The sequence below is a fragment of the Cryptotermes secundus genome, unplaced genomic scaffold, assembly GCF_002891405.2.
Source record: "Cryptotermes secundus unplaced genomic scaffold, Csec_1.0 scaffold468, whole genome shotgun sequence".
Taxonomy (NCBI): domain Eukaryota; kingdom Metazoa; phylum Arthropoda; class Insecta; order Blattodea; family Kalotermitidae; genus Cryptotermes; species Cryptotermes secundus.
Genome location: NW_019721526.1, coordinates 1,543,863 through 1,564,156, shown reverse-complemented (window position 1 = coordinate 1,564,156; position 20,294 = coordinate 1,543,863). Strand labels below are relative to the sequence as shown.

At 44.0% G+C, this 20,294-nt stretch overlaps 1 protein-coding gene across 2 annotated transcripts in view; it reads right to left on the bottom strand.

The window, feature by feature from the left end:
• LOC111875550 (Krueppel-like factor 12) overlaps positions 1-17,848 on the bottom strand; it is a 494,889-nt gene extending 477,041 nt beyond the window's left edge. For both annotated transcript variants that reach the window (XM_023871887.2, XM_023871888.2), the window contains exon 1: positions 16,568-17,848. In XM_023871887.2, the coding sequence (XP_023727655.1) occupies positions 16,568-16,579 (12 nt within the window). In that variant the 5' untranslated portion in view covers positions 16,580-17,848. The remainder of the gene's footprint in view (positions 1-16,567) is intronic.
• Positions 17,849-20,294: the final 2,446 nt, after the last annotated feature.

Genomic DNA, 20,294 nt, shown 5'->3' with positions numbered 1-20,294 from the left:
CCTCTTATTCTCAGGGTATATCTGCAATATGAAAAGTACTTATTATTATTATTACTTTCGGCTTCTATTTGTTATGTGTTGTATTATAATGTTTAGTACTCACCGTGTCTCGTGTTGCGTGTTCCCTGTTTGGTTGCGGGTGTTTTAATGTTGGATGTGTGTGTGTCTTCGTATTGATTGAGCTATGAGGTTGTGGGGGTGAGTGTGGTGGGGGTAGGTGGTGGGGTCGTGTTCTGTTGTTCTGTGCAAATTGTGTGTAATTCATGAAATACTGGGTTATATATTTCCTTATTTATATTTAATACAACATTATGATTTAACCGTAGTTTAATGTAGTTTAGACATATATTAAAATTGCTTTAATTTTGGTTAATCATCCCTGAACAGAATTACTGGGATTTTGGACATTCTCCATCGTCCGGAATTCTAGGAAATAGAAAACACGACGTTTCGGAAACTGGATCTGTTTCCGAAACGTCGTGTTTTCTATTTCCTAGAATTCCGAACGATGAAAAAATTCCAAAAACCCATAATTCTGTGTGTTACCCACCACTGTCACAACCCTTCAGAATCATCCCTGAAAGGATTGTGAAATTCTACCGAACATGTAGGGTGAAAACGATTCATGCACTGGAAAAATTAAAACGGGCGGCTGTATCAGATGGTGAAAAAAAAAAGGCAAATGGACTTTAGTAAACTGGCTACCGATGAAAGATATATCGGTAATAATGATTTCTTTGAAACATGGATCAACACCTTCGCAACAGCCTAGCAAGTTGAACAAAAACAATAAGCCACGACACAGATAATTTCCATCCTCCTTTATCTGACTGACATTAATCTGAAACGACTGATTATACATTTTTACAAAACCAAAAAATTTAAAGCGTATCCTCGCCAACATGCAAAATGGGCTCTCCTCGAGCAAACTGAAAGCCACACTTTTAAACCGCGTGCGTGTGCTTCATAAATGAATACACGTCCAGAGAAGCTGTATTTAAGATGCTCTGTGAAATGTTCTAATGTATGACATTTTAGGTCTTCATGGCGACTGTGACTGTACACCACTGCCTAGTCTGATATGTCTGCCGACGTTTCGGAAGAACGTGTTACCTCCATCTTGATGGACTATACTCTTCTACCACGAGAGGAAGGCAGTATCAGATTTCACATTTCATTCTAGGAAACAATATTCGGAGTCACAGGCGTGAAGACCTTGTGGCCTATGGGAACGCTACCCTATGTCCACAGACCCGAAAACCTTCGAATCAAGGAACTAGGCTACTTTATTCTTAATCTTCTACTCTGAAGATGGAGCAGGAGGTTATTTCGAAACATCTGTAAACATCTACCAGACAACGTGAAGTTACATCCTAGAAAACAATATTTTTCGTCGGAGAATGCCGTCTTCGGGATTTGGCGCCGTGTAGATACTCCGAAACGTCGGTTAAGACAGTATCTACACGGCGCCACATCCCAGAAGACGGCATTCTTCACAGTCACCGTTGTGAAAACCTCAAATCTTGCATAGTATTTTTCATTCCTGATTACGGTAATCAGGCATGTCTTCGAGACCCTTGTGTCAAAATTACGCAAAAGAATAGTGAAGATTCTTTAAGTACTTCTGTAACATAAATTACGACGCCCACGATGCCCCAAGCTTCATATCGAAGTGAGAATCGGATTTATTTGGAAAGGCCTGTCAGCATTCATGACAAATCCGTTTATGCGCGTTTGTCGCCACTCTTCTAAAGCATGCATTCAAGACGAAAAACGCTTATGCATATATCTACATCCATGTCAAGATATGTTAATGTGGGTTTCAGACATTAAAACAGAAATGTATTTGAACGAAGCTGTTGGGTAGGTCAGTCTGACACTTGTCTATTTAATAAGCTCTGCCTCGTCCGTTTTGAAGGCGAGAGGAACGAAATAGACATACTGAAACAACCTACTCATATCCGTTACGTGCTTCTGGACGTAACAATTATATTTTTAAACACGGGACAAACGCATTGCACACTTAAGACTCTCCTCTTCATAAATTAGTCGATTTACAAACAGCTGCAGCGATTTTCCGGAAAATTGCCCCTTTGGAGTGAGATGCCTTAATCTGTAACCTACAGGGAATATATAAAAGGTAACGTTTTACTGGATGAAGAGTACTGGGAAGTGGGGGTATAAGTCCAAGCATTCTTAACCTCGGCATTAGATGGAAGTCAGTGGTCAGCTTCAAGCTTTACACCGTGTTCACGTTGAACAGCAGACTGGAGGAGCTTCAGAGCCTGTCTGAGCGCCGTGAAAAAGATAAATAATTCTTGAATCAAATCCCGATTCTTCGGTCATCCACTCCATAGTCTAGTGGCTGCGCCTACTAAGTTAAATCGGATCCTCAAGGAATTTGTATAAGACATGTAGATCCACTTCTAGGAAACGCCCGAAATACGTATACACAACAATTGAAAAGGTATTGAAAGAAGTGTTTCCTATGTGGTCCGAGCCATACCCATTGCTAGGCAACGGGTCGAAAACACGCATTCTGACAACAGGTGTTTTCTGTGTGGTCCGCTCCATGAGCAGTGCTGGGTAACGGACCAATGAACACGCATTCTGACACCCGACACGTGTTTTCCGGGAGATCCGACCCAAGTCTATATAGGGAGAGGTGAATAATGAGTTCAGTAGGGCCGTGTGGAGGCGGGTTCGAATACTTCCACCGTGACACTGCGAGTTGTAGGAGGCGACGAAAAGGGAAGTCTCAAATCTGAGACAGTAAAATATGGTCGAGAAACCCTACACTGGCAAGGGCCAGCAGCATATACAAAAGACAGACCCGTCCTCTCGTCAGAGAGGGCGCATCACAAAAACAAGACCGTAAACGCCAAACAGTAATACATATCTGGTCATGAGCCCCAATGACTTACTGACTGACTGACCGTCAGTCGCAATGTGACTTGGACTTGGAGTTCAGTAGTTGGGCTGAGTTAAGTTGAGGGTTCAACTGTGGAGTGTTAACCAGGACACAACGGAAGCTGAAGAATCTCCATCCCTAAGATTCCTTATCAGGAAACGTCTACTGAAAACTTCGCAGAGGAATAGCCATTGTTGAGAGCTGTTACCAAGCAACGACTAGTGAAAGCAGACTTAGAAGATTTAGTATGGAGTGATTTGGAGTGTGGAAATCAGCAGTAATGTAATAGTTATTTGTGGTTAAGACCAGTCAGTGGTCAACAGATCTATTCACCAATCCAAACCCCGTCTACCGTTACTAATACACGTGAAAATACTAAGTGAATAAAGTAACTTTATGGAGAAGGTATCCTTCTTGAGAATCAACTGCTTGTCCGCGCAGGGCTAACCGAACGTTGCTATCCAATGGGTAGCATCCCTGCTTCGCATTCAGAAATCTCGGCCAGAAGACCGTTTGTTCTGACTGAGGTTTTTCGTGGCACTCCTGGCGGACAGTGCGCCAAATTGGTCACAGGCCGATTTCTTTTACGTAATTTTCAATTCTTTATTCACCAATGACCCTACTAACGCGTCCTGGAGGAAGAGCTTACTATCGGCTCAATCGTTATCTGCTGGATTTTCTACGGCTGTCTTCAGGGTTCCCTCAGTCTGCCCAAACAAATGCTAAAAAATGCCCTTTCATCTTTCCTTTCCTTTAAGAAGGTAAAATTAGTGGATAAGTACACAGCATAAATGAGGATAAGAGAAAAGTAACACAAATTAAATGCACATACGAACTCCGAGTCGCCCAAAAGCTACAGGAGGAAACGGACACGAAAACTTCCAAAACACGTTCTATGCAGTATAATTAAAACTTAATCACACGTATTTACTGAAGGTAGCCGTTCTGTCTTCTCTTCCTTCTTTACCCGCAGAAAATAAAGACGTAATAAACATGGATATATTTCGGGCATTTTCAATGGTATTGGTTTGTTTTCAAACGCAACGTTTCGGAAACTCTATCCGTTTCTGTCTTCAGGTGTAAGGAAATGTTCCTATTTAGTTGGGACCGTTAGAAAGAGCTGATCTCGAACAATGGATGGCGTGCAGACATAAACGAGGAACCCTTCCTCTCTTACATCTATGATTCGGTTTCCGAAAAACCGCTTTTGAAAACACTCAGGATTATGGGCAAAGTCCAAGATAACAGCCATGTTGATTGTTATACGGCATCGACAGAAACCTCTCGCTTAAGAAGCATTTGAGGCAGTCAGGACGGAGTCAGCCGCGGGACGACTATCACATTCTTAGGTCTCCACGTCAGTGTTAACTCCTAACACATCAAAAATTTGAACTACTTGTACATTTAGCACTGCATTCCATTTCACTGATTAACAGTTCCGACAATGAAATGTACTGAATTCCTTAAATCGTGCAAAAATATAAAACGATATGTTATGCTCAGCGACAAGCCTGTATTTTCACACCCTTGTTTAATATTATTGTTCCCCCCCCCCTTTGGCACTACAGCCCCAGTGGGCCTAGGCCTACCTCCATGAACTTCTCAGTTCACTTCGGTTTTTCTAGATCTTACACATACGGTAGGACTCCTTGGGCGGGTGATCAGCTCGTCGCAAGACACAGAAAAACGCACACACACAAACTAAACATTCATGCCCTGAGTGGGATTCGAACCCATGAACTCGGCTTCCGAGCGAGAGAAGACAGTGCATGCCTTAGACCGCTCGGCTACCGTGACCGGCTAATATTACTGTTACGGCCTTCAAATCCATTCTTCTTGACCATAAACCACTCACCTGAAAACAGGAACAGATAAACTCCCGAAACGTTATGCACATCGAACTCTATCTGAGGCAAGGAGAGAGACCACCACAATAAAGGGATTAATACAGTGTAGCAGGTGGGGGAGACACTGTCATTCCGAAAAAGTTGAGAAATTTCTTCACTAGCTGAGGGACTATCGGCTTCTCAAGTGCCATTGGTGTTAATAACCTCTCTAGTTAGTTCCTGACGCATTTAAGGCTATCTATGCATCCCGAAAAAGCCGATCACAGTGGCCCAGTGGTCTAAGGCATGAACCGTCTTCGCCCGCTCGAACAGTGTGGTTGTGGGTTCGAATTCCACCTGAGGCATGGATGTATCTGTGCGTTTATTCTGTTTGTATTGTCCTGTGTGTAAGCAGCGGCCTTGCGACAGGCTGATCTCCCGTCCAAGGAGTCATACTGACCGTCTACAGAATTAAGAAACTGAAAAAGCGGCTAAGGTCCAATAAAAGGATCACAGAAGAAATGCAACCCGCGAAACGTAACGGTGACGAATCCCAGGCCTGGTAATAAGGAGGGTTTCCAAAACAGAAGGGAACTGTACCCATACGGATGACTGACGTGTAAGTTATTAAAAAACGATTTATCAACTGCAGAGTTTACGTAGCGCAGAACTTAATGCGGAAGAGGTCAGGGAGGGTTTTCACAACAGATACAGAATCAGCAATTAACCTTGAAGTAGCCAGGAAAGCAAGAAAGAATCCGTTTTCCGACCGAGTTATCCACCAGCTGCAGCTGACGAACGCATTCGCCTTTTCTCTTAACACATCGCACGTTTCGCAAAGGGGGAGGGGGGGGGGAGAACGTCAGCTTCGCGTGTTTCGGATTTCTATCCGTCCGCGTGTATCAGCTATGAACAAATGGAATATGACGAGCTTTGGTACAGCACGTTCTCAAGAATGGCACTTCGAACTACATAAAACAAACTCCGTGGCCTGTAGTCCGCAAGCGAATTATACCGACCGAGCGACAGCTACTTGTTAGTGCAAACTTTAGCGGACAGAAGGTGTCACGTGGTCAGTGCAACCGTTAATCTCGGTTGCTAGACCTGAGCCGTTTTTTTTTTCTTTGAAAGAGCTCCTCAATTATCCTCACGAGGCTGAGTGGATCCCGTTCCAGACCCAGTACTTCTCAGAGAAACTTGTAGCGCCGAGAATCGAACCCGGGACCTCTGAAAATGTAGCCAGGAACTCTGACCACTAGACCACAGAGGCGGGCCTCAGAACTACAATGGAGAACTAAACACATCTGAAGGCATAGGTAAGTGTATATACGTCAGGGCTCCAACTTCGAGTCTGAGTGCTCAGGAGTCCCTGTTCACAGTCAGTGGACTAAGGGACGCCAGTCCGTAGTGTCCAGCACAAGAAGCATTCTGCCCCTGCACCACAGACACGCGGTTCCTTACATGCAAGATGGGCATAACTACGCTCTACTAGAAACGACCATGTCACATGGCGTGCGCGTATCTACCAAGTTTGTGGTCACCAATACTGTGAACAGTTTACGTAATATCAGTCGCCCTCGAAACATACTTCTGGCGGTCGTCAAACACTGTACAGGTATATACATAAGCATGCGCCGATCTGTAATGCGCAGTGGACCAACAGGTGGGCTCTGGGGTCCGCATGGCCTCCTATACAACGAGTATGGGGGAGGGGGTATATTCACTCCGAGAGTACGTGTGGCAGGTCGTGAAGCTGACCACTCACTTCCATCTATTGCTGAGATTAAGAATGGTGGAGCTATACCTCCACTTAACCATATATGTCTTCATTCTGCCGTGCTTAAGTAAGCACGGACAGAACTTATATAATTTTACCTATAATTATATAACCAGAATGAATTCCACTATTTGTATGAGATGTCGCTATTACAGCCTTAATGTTGTTTTTGTTGTTGCTGTTGCTGCTCCTGTGCCTTTTTCTACCACAGTTCCTGTTAAACGACGAGTTAATGGTAAGGCTGGGGAGCAGAGATTCACAGTAGTAAGGTATATCAACGTACTTTAAATTACTTATTTCTGACGATATTAATGTTGCCAAAATCTCTGCAACCGTCTTCTCTCATGTCAGTTGTACAAGAGGTACCCAGTGGGGGCGTTCTACGGAGATAACTACACTTCAAGGGGTAGCGTCCGGGCCCTCAACCCCATCAGCGACCTCGCCCTGCATGATGTCTGTCGGCTGGACAAGATATTTCTCATTCCATGGTGCCCATACCGGTTCTGGGGTTCAATGGATACCGGAGACTCTTTCCCCGGAGGCTTATCGGCCGGTGAATGAAGCTCATCACTCACCAACTAGTGCAGCGGTCAAGCAAACGTGGATCCATGCATCCACTCCCCCACACCCCTTCATGGCGTAAGTAGTCAATTAGTTAAGCATACGATCTTTAGTCTTATCCAATTCCTTCAGTCTCTGGACGGGTCGTGACTCAATCCTTGAATCGGCGGACGAAGAAGAATAAGAATAATACTAATAAGATGGAAGTATAATGGTCAGTGACCAGATAAAGGGAAGTCAGAATTCTTAAGTGCGTACGATGAGATAAAAGACCAAACTATACTTCTTTAAGAAATTTATGTGATTTAAGCTTCAGCATTTCACTGCTGACTGTTCTTTTGGGAAGGCTTACTACACAGATGTCTGAAGGACAGTGTGAAAAACGTCGTCACAAAAAATATTGCACATACGACTGACCTCGACTGTTGCTCCGTAGACCAGCGTTTGCTAATGAATAATCCAGAATGAATGAGCAACTACTCTTGTTTTTAAAAACACTGGTAAGTAAGAGAACACTAAGTAACCTACATATGGACATGAGTGCTGGAAGATTCAATCTAATATGGCCTCGCTAGGCCTAAAAATTTCCAAATTCCCTCATATCTGTCACACCTATCATTAAAATCTGCTGCAGCATAAAGTAACAATCTTTCTCTGAATTTAATTCTTTCAAACTTACACAATCCATCAAAATGACTTGAGTTCCAGGTTACTGAAGCATACTAAATAAAGTCTTGGCCACTAAATGTGCTATTACGTCTTTTTTTTCTTTCCTTGGCACTACAGCCCCAGTGGGCCTAGGCCTACATCCATGAACTTCTCCGTTCACTTCGGTTTTTCTAGATCTTACACATACGGTAGGACTCCCTGGCCGAGTGATCACCTCGTCGCAAGGGTAGGACTCCCTGGCCGAGTGATCACCTCGTCGCAAGGCCTCTACCTGTACACAAACACAAAAAAAAAACGCACACAAACATCCATGCCCTGAGTGGAATTCGAACCCACGATCCCGGCTTCCGAGCGAGCGAAGACAGTGCATGCCTTAGACCGCTCGGCTACCGTGACCGGCGCTATTACGTCTAGTGACCAGAAATTAATCAACAGTGGAAAACGAAGACGTGGTGTATCGAATCAAACCCAACACTGAGAAGAATTCTGTGAATATTATGGTGAAAACAGAGCTTTCATTTTCCTGGGGTGAGACTAGGCCTATTGTACCAGCCCCGGATGATAGATGATGATTGTGGAGCAATCGGTGGAATGAGAATTTGCAGGGGGAAACCGAAATACTAGGAGAAAACCTTACCCAGTGTCAGTTTGTCCACCAAAAATTCCACATGACCTGACGCGGTGTCGAACCCAGGCCGCCACGCTGGAAAGCCGGCGACTAAACCATCCTGAAAACAGAGCTTGCGGACCGGCAGATCTCCGATGTCTCTGACACACTGGGAATGGACTTGCAGACAATGCTGCTCATTTTATATCTAAACGACATAAACCTACTTTTTACCTATACTGGTTTTCACAGTCTGTAAGGAATCAACGGACTGAAGGAGTACACAGTCCTCAACATCCACAATACTCTGATATCTTCAAGTCATTAGCAAACATGAAGCTGTTTGAATTATTAGTAGAACATATAAATGTGTATATATACCGTTAAAGAAAATATTAGAAATCAAGAGTCGTGAAGTGGATCCTTGTCGAAATGCAGACGTAACAAGATATGAAGCTGAAAAGAGTTCCCGATATACGAGTTTACTGCTCAAATAACTATGGAATCAACTGGGAGGAGCAATGTTGAAAGCACTGATTAAATCAAAACAAACACAGTAGGTTTGTCCTTGAGTGCTCTCCGAAGAGTCAAGAGTAGGAAAGTAAGCAGCCGAAGGAGAATCATGTTTTCGTAATCCATGCTGAGACGGATTAAGTGTGTGCTTGAAACATAACATACATGATCATGGATAATCCATTCACATATTTTTTGCAACAGTTCTTAAGAATTGGCATTGAGATAGGTATATAAAAGCAAAGCAAGTCTTTTTCCTATATACTACAGGGATATATGCCAATCACAGTGACCGTGCGTTCTGAGGAATGAAATGTCTACGCCCGCTGGAACACTGGGATCGTGGGTTCGAATCCCACTCAAGGCATGGATGTCTGTTTGCGTTTTATCTGTGTTTGTATTAGGCAGCGGCCTTGCGACGGGCTAATCCCCCGTCCAGGGAGTCCTACCGACTGTCTAGGATTAAGAAACTGAAGTGAAACGAAACGCTTCACGGATGCCGTATGCTCCAAGTGGGAGCAATAGAAGAAGAAGAAGAAGAAGAAGAAGAAGAAGGAGGAGGAGGAGGAGGAAGCACAAGAAGAATTGGATATATGAAGCCTGTTACAAACACGGATGAAAAGATTCAACTTTGTAGCGGTGAAGTTAAAATCAGAGGTTTAACAAAGGGCTAAAGGTGTGAGAACGTCCTCAGCTGCGAAAGATGGAAGTCCGTCCCACTCCGATAAACATGGATTCAGTAGTTCCGGGACCTTGCCGACATCAACAGCAGATACACGAACCGCAGGTAAAATGCCGAATTAGCGGCTGTAGATACTTATTGAGGAAGTGCTCCGTTCGCATCTCGACCGGGACGCCGGCTATCCTGACTGAGGTTTCAGTTGCTTTCCTCCGTCCCTCCACGCATGCGCAGGAATAGTACCCGGACTAGGACACCACCGCTTTCTTCCAAATCCTTTCCAATTCATCAATCATCCTACCATCTCAGGCTATATGGTGCACGAACTCAGAGCGTCACAAAATAACCCACTAGTAATGATAATAAATTCCAACCACCCGAGGTAGGAAGCCGGCGACTAACCGCCTGAAGTACGGCACAGACCAGAATGACGACGTACAAAAAACAAAATACGACTTAAAATTTGGGATAACGACCACATATTATGGGCGTTACTCGTTATCTGCATAAAAGAGCTGTATAAGCCTGTAAGGCGTCTTCGAGGCTGTTTCGCTTTCCATTTTCGGGTGAAAGCAAAACGATTGTTTCTGATAAAACCATCCTGTATCGCTATGCACATGGTCAGCTTCCGAAACGCTGACTGTGACATATTTCTTATCCAGACAATGGACAATGTCCAAAGAAAAATGTCCATAAATTACAACCGTATTTTTTTATTCTTGCAGCGGGGCGAGGCAGCCCCTGGTGCTTAGGCGGCACACAAGCCCATTGTACTAGACAGATAGAAGAATGAAGCATTGGTGGGGTGATAACTGCCTGGGAAGAAGCAGTGTCATTTCTTCACAAATCACACACGGACTGCCCTGGGATTGAATCCGGTGAGACCTGACGACTCACCGCCTGAGCTATGGGCATAACCAACATAACTGTAATTCATGGAATGTGTCCAGGTGTGCGAAAAAAAATTCTCGCGTTCCTTGCCGAAAGCGGACACAGCCTAAAGTTTCACGACAATGAGTGATATTGCTATTTGTACCCGTGTATTAAGGTGCCGGGATAGCGTGGTCGGTATATCGACTGGCTACGGGCTGGAAGACCGAAGGGTCCGAGGTCGAGTCCCGGTAGGGTCAAGAATTTTCTCTTCTCCACGTCGTCCAGACCGGCTCTGGGGTCCACCCAACCTCTTATCCAATGGGTACTGGGGGGGCTCTTTCCCCGGAGATAAAGCGGCCGGGGCGTGAGGCTGATTACTCACCTCCAGCTACTTCGGAGGTCAAGAAAATATGGATCTATACATCTACTCCCCCATACGCCTTCATGGCGTAGGACCACTTTACGATTTTTAACTTTTTACTCGTGTATTGATAGATTTTCTGGTGTTTCTGAGTGAAAGCTTGAGCAGGCAGCAGAACGGGCACACATGTGAAGACAGACTATTTGTGGACCAGAGGGGAAAAGTAGGCTTACTTGTTCTTTTAGGGGGGGCCTGCTCACTCGCGGCATGCATCACGATACATTTCGCCAAGAGACCGGTTCGCAGTTTCCTCATGAGGAAGAATTTATCTACTAGAAAACAAAACAACTTACATTTAACTTGAAGTAAAAAAAATGTTACTATACGATTCTGACGATGGTGTATAACATATATAGATATTGGGTTTTCGGACTTTATCCATCGTCCTGGTTTTAAGATAACTAAGAAAATCACCTAGCCGAGCGGTCTAAGGCATGCACCGTCTTCGCTCGCTCGGAAGCCAGGATCGTGGGTTCGAATCCCACCCAGAGAATGGATGTTTGTGTGCGTTTTTCTGTGTTTGTCTACAGGTAGAGGCCTTGCGACGAGCTGATCTCTCGCCCAAGGAGTCCTACCGTACGTGTAAGATCTAGAAAAACCGAAGTGAACGGAGTTCATGGAGGTAGGCCTATGCCCACTGGGGCTGTAGTGCCAAGGGGGGGGGGAGAAGAAAATCACCACGTTTCGGAAACTGGATCTGTTTCCGTCCTCAGGTGAGGGAAAACACGTATTCTGTTGGGTTCCTTAGAAAGAGCTAGCCTCAATCCCTGGACCAATGTGTATGCACTGAATTGTTCTAAGCCGGTTTCAGGTTTCCTCAAACTGTAAATCCGTATAAACGCATAAACAGACGCTTGCATGAATCAGAATATGTGTTATAATCTCAAGACACAACTATTAATTACTGAACCACTTAATTTATTGCCGGTCACGGTAGCCGAGAGGTCTAAGGCACCCACTGTCTTCACTCCCTCGGAAACTGGGATCGTGTGTTCCAATCCATAAGGCGTGGATGTTCGGTATGTTTATTCTGAGTTTAGGTAGAGGCCTTGCGACGAGCTGATCACTCATCCAAGGAGTCCTACCGCCTGTAAAATGATCATGACACTGAAAAATCAGAGGCCAGGGCCCAAGGGGGGCTGTAGAGCCAGTGGATGAAAAGGTTCATTAATTATTGGCAGCAGTAACTGACGATTGACACTCCCAGCGTATTAAGCAGCCTGGACACTGGGATCGCGAATTCGAATCTAGCTTGGGGCAAGGCTGTGTTCCTGCGAAAGGAGACGCCTTATGAGAAACTGATTCTCCACTTACGGAATCCTAATACTACCGTGAATCTGATCATAAATAGTACTGTCTTCTGGGATATACCGCCTCGTAGTCCGTTGAAAGTCAACCGACGTTTCGGAGGAGCATAGCCTCCATCTTCAAGGTCGAATAAGCCGAGTAAGATACCAGTGTGATAACAGGTGGCATGCTTTCACGGTAGTATCTTGTTCGGCTTACTCGAACCTGAATATGGAGGCGATGTGTTCCTCCGAAACGTCGGCTGACTTTCAACGGACTACATGGCGTTATATGCCGGAAGATAGTAAGTAATCTTCATAACCACAGCTGCGAGAACCTCAAATCCTATGATTCTTAAGGCGCGTCCACATTACTCGTGCTCGTGCTCGTGCTCGCCACGCTTGTGTGGTCGGGAGACTCGTCTGGCTTTTACTTGTGCTCGTAAATCTTCGTCCACACTACTTCAGATGCTCGCCAGGTTTCGGCGCGTGAGGATCCGTATATTTACTCGTAGTGTGTATAGGCTGTAGTCGTATTTTAATTGATTGGCTATAGTTTTTAAATTAAAAATTTTAAATTTCCTTGTCCCGTGACTTGTCATATCGTCCACATTACATGCGAGCATAGCGAGTCGCAAGAGCACGAGCACGAGTAATGTGGACGCTCCTTTAAAGACTGGAAAGAGCAAATGCTCGAAATGAGTCCGAGAGGGGTTAGGGGAAGGGGAGAAGGAACTAACTACAGACCTACTTGATCTTAAGGCGCGTCCACATTACTCGTGCTCGTGTGACTCGCTATGCTCGCGAGTAATGTGGACGATATGACTAGTCACGAGACAAGCAAATTTTAAATTTTTAATTTAAAAACTATAGCCAATAAATTAAAATACGACTACAGCCTATACACACTACGAGTAAATATACGGATCCTCACGCGCCGAAGCCTGGCGAGCAACTGAAGTAGTGTGGACGAAGATTTACGAGCACAAGTAAAAGCCAGACGAGTCTCCCGACGAGCACAAGCCTGGCGAGTACGAGCACCAGTATGAGGAATGTCGACGCGCCTCTATGCACTACAGAATTATTATTTTTATTTATTGCTAGTGGGGTGGGACCAAGTCCCTTGTACTGGGGCCACTTCTGGCCTATTATACCAGCCCCAGATGATAGGTGAGGGTGATTGAGGAGAAAATTGGTGGAATGAAGATTGGCAGGGGAAACCGAAGTACTCGGAGAAAACCTGCCCCAGCGCCACATTGTCCACCACAATTCCCACTTGACCAGACCCGGGATCGAACCCGGGCCGCCGTGGTGGGAAGCCAGCGACTAACCGCTTGAGCTATGGCGCGGCCTTACGCAGTACAGAAACAGGGCTGTTCATAAGCAAATCAATTTCGAGTTCTTTATTGACAAGACAGTTATCTACTGTAAACATGAATCCGAAGGTGGGGCGTTTAGGACGTCGTCTGCGAGTGTGCAGGGCTATGTGCATTTATCGAGCACCCGAAAAACTCAGGGGATATTTACATTCATATCTGGAATTTGTCTGTGGTTCTGTATGGGTTTGAAACTTGGTCTCTGACATTAAGGGAGGAACACAGACTGAAGGTGTTTGAGAACAGGGTGTTGAGGAGAATATCTGGACCGAAGAGAGATGAAGTGACAGGAGGGTGGAGAAAAGTGCATAATGAGGAGCTTCATAACTTGTACTCTTCTCCAAGTATAATTAGAATGATCAAGTCAGGGAGGATGATATTGGGCAGGGCGTACGAAGAGGGGAGAAGAGGAATGCAAATAAGAAATTGGTGGGAAAGCCAGAAGTAAAGAGACCACTGGGAAGACCGAGACATAGGTGGGTGGACAATATTAAATTGGATTTTTTTTTAAATTCGCTTAGTGGGTGGTGGAGTCCAGCTGGGTCCACTCGGCACGGCGGCCATTGGTTGGCCTATTGTAGCCTGCCCCGGGTGATTACGATGATGGAGAATTTGGTGGAATGAAGATTGGCAGGGGAAACCGAAGTACTCGGAGAAAACTCGCCCAAACGCCACTTTGTACTCCACAAATCCCACTTGAGCAGACCCGGGATCGAACCCGGGCCGCCGCGATGGGACGCCAGCGACTAACCGCTTGAGCTACGGCGCGGCCAAAGTGGATGTTAGAGAGACAGGTTGGAATGGCATGGATTGGATTGATCTGGCTCAGGATAGAGACCAGTGGGGGGCTCTTGTGAACACGGTAATGAACCTTCGGGTTCCATACAATGCTGGGAAATTCTTGAGTAGCTGCAGATTTGGCTTCTCCTCAAGAAGGGCTTAGCTCCATAAGTATGTAAGTAAGTACTTGGAGGGCCGCGCCATAGCTCAAACGGTTAATCGCTGGCTTCCCACTGCGGCGGCCCGGGTTCGATCCCGGGTCTGGTCAAGTGGGATTTGTGGTGGACAAAGTGGGACTGGGGCAGGTTTTCTCCGAGTACTTCGGTTTCCCCTGCCAATCTCCATTCCACCAATTGCTCCACAATCACCCTCACCTATCATCTGGGGCTGGTACAATAGGCCAGAAGTGGCCGCAGTACAAGGGACTTAGTCCCACCCCACTAGCAATAAAGAAAATATTTGGAGTTTACAACTTACAGGTTCATTACGGATATGAGTTTGTGACTCAAAAGTTAGCCGACTGCCTTGTACACAATGACGTCACTAGAATGTCAGATCTGAGTTTCTCACAGCACATGTGTCTGCCGGGACGTAGGTTGCGTAGTCTGGTGTAAGCCCACCGACATTACGCAGTAACAAGGTGCTTGTTTCTTCAGAGTCAAAACAGAAAGCCCTAAAAATTATTCTAAATAATTTGATCAAAATTAACAAATTCTGTCATACAGTCGTCGTAAGTACTGCATTAGGTACCGGCACAAAAGCTTCATAGCACAAAACTAGGGGTTCTTTCCTCTGAAACGTACAATGAGCCTAAGAATGTCTGTCCAATCGATTTTAAATTTGGGGAAAAAGTTCGGAAAGCACTGCCCAAGTCAAGGGTGCGACAAACAATGCCGATTATTTTAATGAGGCTGATAATATTGATGCAATTAATGGCAGGAGAAAACTGAAAGATATTTTGTTATTAAAAACGTAAAGGCGAGCTGTTACTTGCAAGAATTCTGGCAAAATAAGAATGCCAAGTTCAGATAAAACTCTTTATTATACACAACAATAAGCAATTCCCGTCCTAAAATGCAAATAAAAAAAAAGAATAGCTTTCCGTGGAAAAAATAAAAACCGTGATTGGGTATTAAATAATAATAGCGAATTAATTAATTACTTAGGGTGTCAGATATATTTAAATTACAAAACGACAGTGATTTAAAAAAAAAGGAATCAAAATAATGTGGGCATACACAGAACTGTATATGAGCAGACGTTTCGTGCGGTTCAGAAAAGGACAGGCCTAGTGACTTAGGAAGCCTGGTGATGCTTATTTGTTTGCTCCCAGATCAGCATCAGGAGTTTCACTCCGAAACCAAAACAGGGCATGCGATAGGGAATTTGAATTTAATATAGCCCATGCCATAGGTCAGCCTGCTGGGCACTCGTATCTCATTGGGGAGCCTCGACTTCAGTTTCCGGTGACTTCATATGCAACTCATGGTGAACGAAGTGGCAACTGGAGCAGTTTTTCACCCTCCTAATTTTCCCCGATAATCTTCATTCGCCGGTCACGGTAGCCGAGCGGTCTAAGGCATGTACTGTCTTCGCTCGCTTGGAAACCGGGATCGTGGGTTCCAATCCGACTCAGGTAATGGAGGTTTAGTTTGTGTGTGTGCATTATTCTGTGTTTGTGTACAGGTAGAGGCCTTGCGACGAGCTGATCACCCGCCCAAGGAGTCCTACCGAATGTGTAAGATCTAGAAAAACCGAAGTGAACGGAGAAGTTCATGGAGGTAGGCCTAGGCCCAATGGGGCTGTAGTGCCAAGGGAAAAAAATCTTCATCCCGCCACTCCTTCCTACTTTTCTAACACGGTATCCCTGACGAGGCTACACGCCATCGGACATAATTATGCTTAAGGCTTCAACTCTGACCCGGTAGTTGGCTGGCTGCAGTGTGAGGTAGTTAGTTTACTTCGTTTACAAATTAATGTTAGCTCTATTGTGTATTAGAAACAGCACTCGGGACTACACAAATAACGAACATGCAGACGTTGAAACAACGAGAGAAAATCATACCCCAATGGGAGTTTGGAATTACGTTCCGAGACTTAATACAGAGAGACTAATGAGATATTAATGGTGACAGGGCAGGCAGTAGAGCCTAATCCTTAAAGCTGTTGATGAAACAACAAAAGACTGACCTCAACCGCCGCAGGTAAATAACTTTGACTATGTTGTAGGGAAAATCTGTACCTTAAACTTTTTACACAATACTAAAGTGAAGTTTTATCGTACTCACCATGAAAACCATGAACCTTGATTGCGAAGTCTGCTTCACTTTTCGAATAGCAGTCACCAAGGAAGAACGTTGTTCCCGGATGTTGAAAGACGTAAACAGATTCTACGGTTACAACTTAACGTGACCACTGTTCATCCCTGCCTCATTCGTAGCTTTTCTGACGTCTCCACTGCCAACTGAAAGTTAAATTTCTTATCTTCAGGATGTACTTCGAGCTGCTTTGCAATATGCGCCTTGTAAATGGTTACTTTTTATAACTGCTTAAAACAAACAGCATTCATCACACGACCGTCAACCTCTCGTTAGCATACATAATACACCGAGTCGATACAGGAACTCTCTTTTAAAAGCATAACTGCTAATACAAATACAAAATATTTCCGCCTTCCGTGGGAGATACACAACCTAACTACTGGCTCGGTTATCAATTAATTCTCACTTTGAATTCGAAGTCAATATTGTATACGGGGCGTGTATGTTATTGCTTTTCAAATGCGACACTACAATTATTCTTGAACAGGTTCACAAATGTTACAACATTTAAAAACAGGCACCCAGATGTTGCTTCTAAGGCACAAATATTGGTAGGAATTTATTGCCACATAGTCTGACGTCCAGACTAGCTTCACGAACTGTTAACACTTGCCAACTCGGTATTCTGAGCGACTGTACTTCTCATCCGCTGTTATCTGCGTAATGGTCACGTGCTTGCATTAGCACCTTTTTTTGTGTGTGTACAGGCAAGAACGGCACCTGCTACAGTCTGGATGTCATTTAACGAGAGACACAAATCAGTCGTTATAATACATTTATCGAAGTCTTCTTAATACTGAACAATGTATGTAACAGCACTTGTTATACGGTCGCTGGTGTGACCTGATAAATCACTTAGACACGCCCACTTTGTGTGTTCAGTGTTCTAGATATTGGTTCGCTCGTATTTTTTAAAATCTGCTCGACTTCACCAGTGCGTCTCTCTAGAAAAGTATAAAAACACTCTGTGATTCTGATGTTATATCTGTTCCCATGCCTGGCGTACCGTGTTTCAGCATACACTTCGAATATCACACACCCTTGTTTTCGCTTTTAAGTTTGTTAATTCGTAATTATCCACAACGACAACCTGTAGAATATAACACAATACAACTTAATTCGAGTCCTTTTCATGAACAATTGAATGTTGTTCTTGAATGTCTTTTCTTTAAAACGTAAAGAAACTGAAAAATAATAAAATGAAAACAGAAAGAAATGGCGCGACAAGTTGGCGCGCCCGGACTCTGAGCCGGCTCGCGATGCACTGGGAACCGTGCCGTACTCTCTCGAGTATCATTCGGCACGGCACGGTGGGCGATGGTAACGCACCACAGCGGCAATCACACAACCCACGTTGCCAAGCCTCTCATCTTCAGTCCCGACTAGGAATGCACGTGTCTCATATACTTGATGATTAAATTACTAAATTCCTATCACCAACCATTCTGCTAACCACCTAGTAAACTAATAAAATAAGTAGATAGCTCTATGGCATATTAGCATCCCGGGTTCGAGTCTCAGCACAAGCAGGAATTATCTTTTGAAAAATACGCCCGTAATATTTCTGCAGTTCGCACAACGTCCTGTCAAATGGATACTGTTGATTCTTTCCACCGGAAAACGCGACAGGATCGTAAACCTGATTACTAACCTCTGGTGGTACCGAAGCTGAAAAGGTGTGGAGCTTTAATTTCACTTGTACAAACACCTTCGTAGAGTTGTGCATAGGCCCAGAACTACCTTAATTTATTTGTCTCTTTGGTACAAACGTTCCTGCACAACAGAAAGTTATTAAAATATTCAATCATTCGATCTCTTAGGAAAAAAGGACGTTAAAAGAGGTCACTCTAGCTCGTGTTCAGACCCTCACTCAATATTTCTCCGAGATCCATTTAAAAAATTGCGTAGCTCAAAGCAGTTTGAAGAGCTGACTGCAAAATACTTTTTACTGTGTCTGCAACATGCTTAATCGCATGTCGAAGGACCATCCATTTTGTCCGCTGCTGCTCATTTTACATGACCTAATCGCAACTACTCTCACCATCTCACAGATGTCTCTAGTCTATAAATATTTGAGGATGCGACATGTCATGGTTATAAAACGCCTTTGATACAAAAACAATACGTATTCACTATGTGACCTTCAACATGTGACCTAATTCAGTTGGATATGTTACTGATTTGAAGTTGTTATTAATAAGGACGCAATCGATCTGTATTATTGGACGTGCCATAGCTGTAATTATAAGTATAAAACTTGTTCAATGCGAACAAGGAATGCGTAAGTTGTGTCAATTTCTGGATAACCAAACTCGACCTGTCTGCTGGTCCATGTGTATCAAAATGCCGACTTAAAAAAGAAAGTATACAGAATCTCTGTATAGGCTAATCCGAAGTTCTGAAACATTACCGAATCAGATTAAATTGTCTGTTCTACGTTTGCAAAGAAACCATGGTTTAACTGAGATTTAATAAGTAATGGGCCTACAACCAAAGAGACATACGTGAGTATCAAAAGAAAATTGATACAGAAAAACAAATTAATCAAAGAATATAACAATAATATTTTTACACATTGCAGATAAGAGAAACCTACCTACACACCAACATCAATGAACTGCATGAAACACACCCACGCCGCAGAAGATTGCGATAATAGAACCCGCAAGGAGATCGCAACCGTTTTTATTAAATTTAAATCGGCGACCTATTTTAATTTTAAAGTTAATAGCAATTTTAATTTTAATTTAAAAATTGAGACAATCAGTGTAACGAACAATTTAGCATGGCGAGGACACCTGACGATGACTGTACACGGCCGAAACACGTCGCGAATAAAGATTAAATTTACTGTAACAACATCGTGTTGCATTGTGACGAAATAAATATTGATGAAATAATTGAAATACGATATAATGAAACACAGTATTAATAACTGGCGTCTGTTCAGTGCCCATGGCGCCCTTTTGAAATCGGCAAATACGGTACACAAGGCCGGTCACGGTAGCCGAGCGGTCTAAGGCATATACTGTCTTCGCTCGCTTGGAAACCTGGATCGTGGGTTCGAATCCTATTCAGGGCATGGATGTTTACTTTGTGTGTGTGCGTTTTTCTGTGTTTGTGTACAGGTAGAGGCCTTGCGACGAGCTGATCACCCGCCCAAGGAGTCCTACCGAATGTGTAAGATCTAGAAAAACCGAAGTGAACGGAGAAGTTCATGGAGGTAGGCCTAGGCCCACTGGGGCTGTAGTGCCAAGGAAAAAAATACGGTACACAAAAAGATCAATCCGCATATAGAACAAATTAATTACCTAAATTGTTGAACCAGAGTCATAAGAAGCTAAGAGTTGCACACACTGGCAAGAGATTATCCGCCTTGTATGGAATCGAAATTTCATTATTGTCTTCACAATAGCATGTCACTGAATTTAGTTTTATTTTTTCTGTTCAATTTCCTTAATATTATGTTTTAATATTATACACCATCTACGCCTAGACCTTCCAAACTGTCCCTTCCCTTCAGGCTTTCCGACGAAACAAAATTATGAAAACTGCGTGCTTCTCATTTTTCAAGCGCATGTTACGTGCTCAGCCCATCTTATCCTCCTTGTTTCGAGTACCTTCGTATAGTCATGTAGTGAGTAGGAACTTCTGAAAATTATGAATATCCTCATTACGAGCTTTTCTTCAGCCT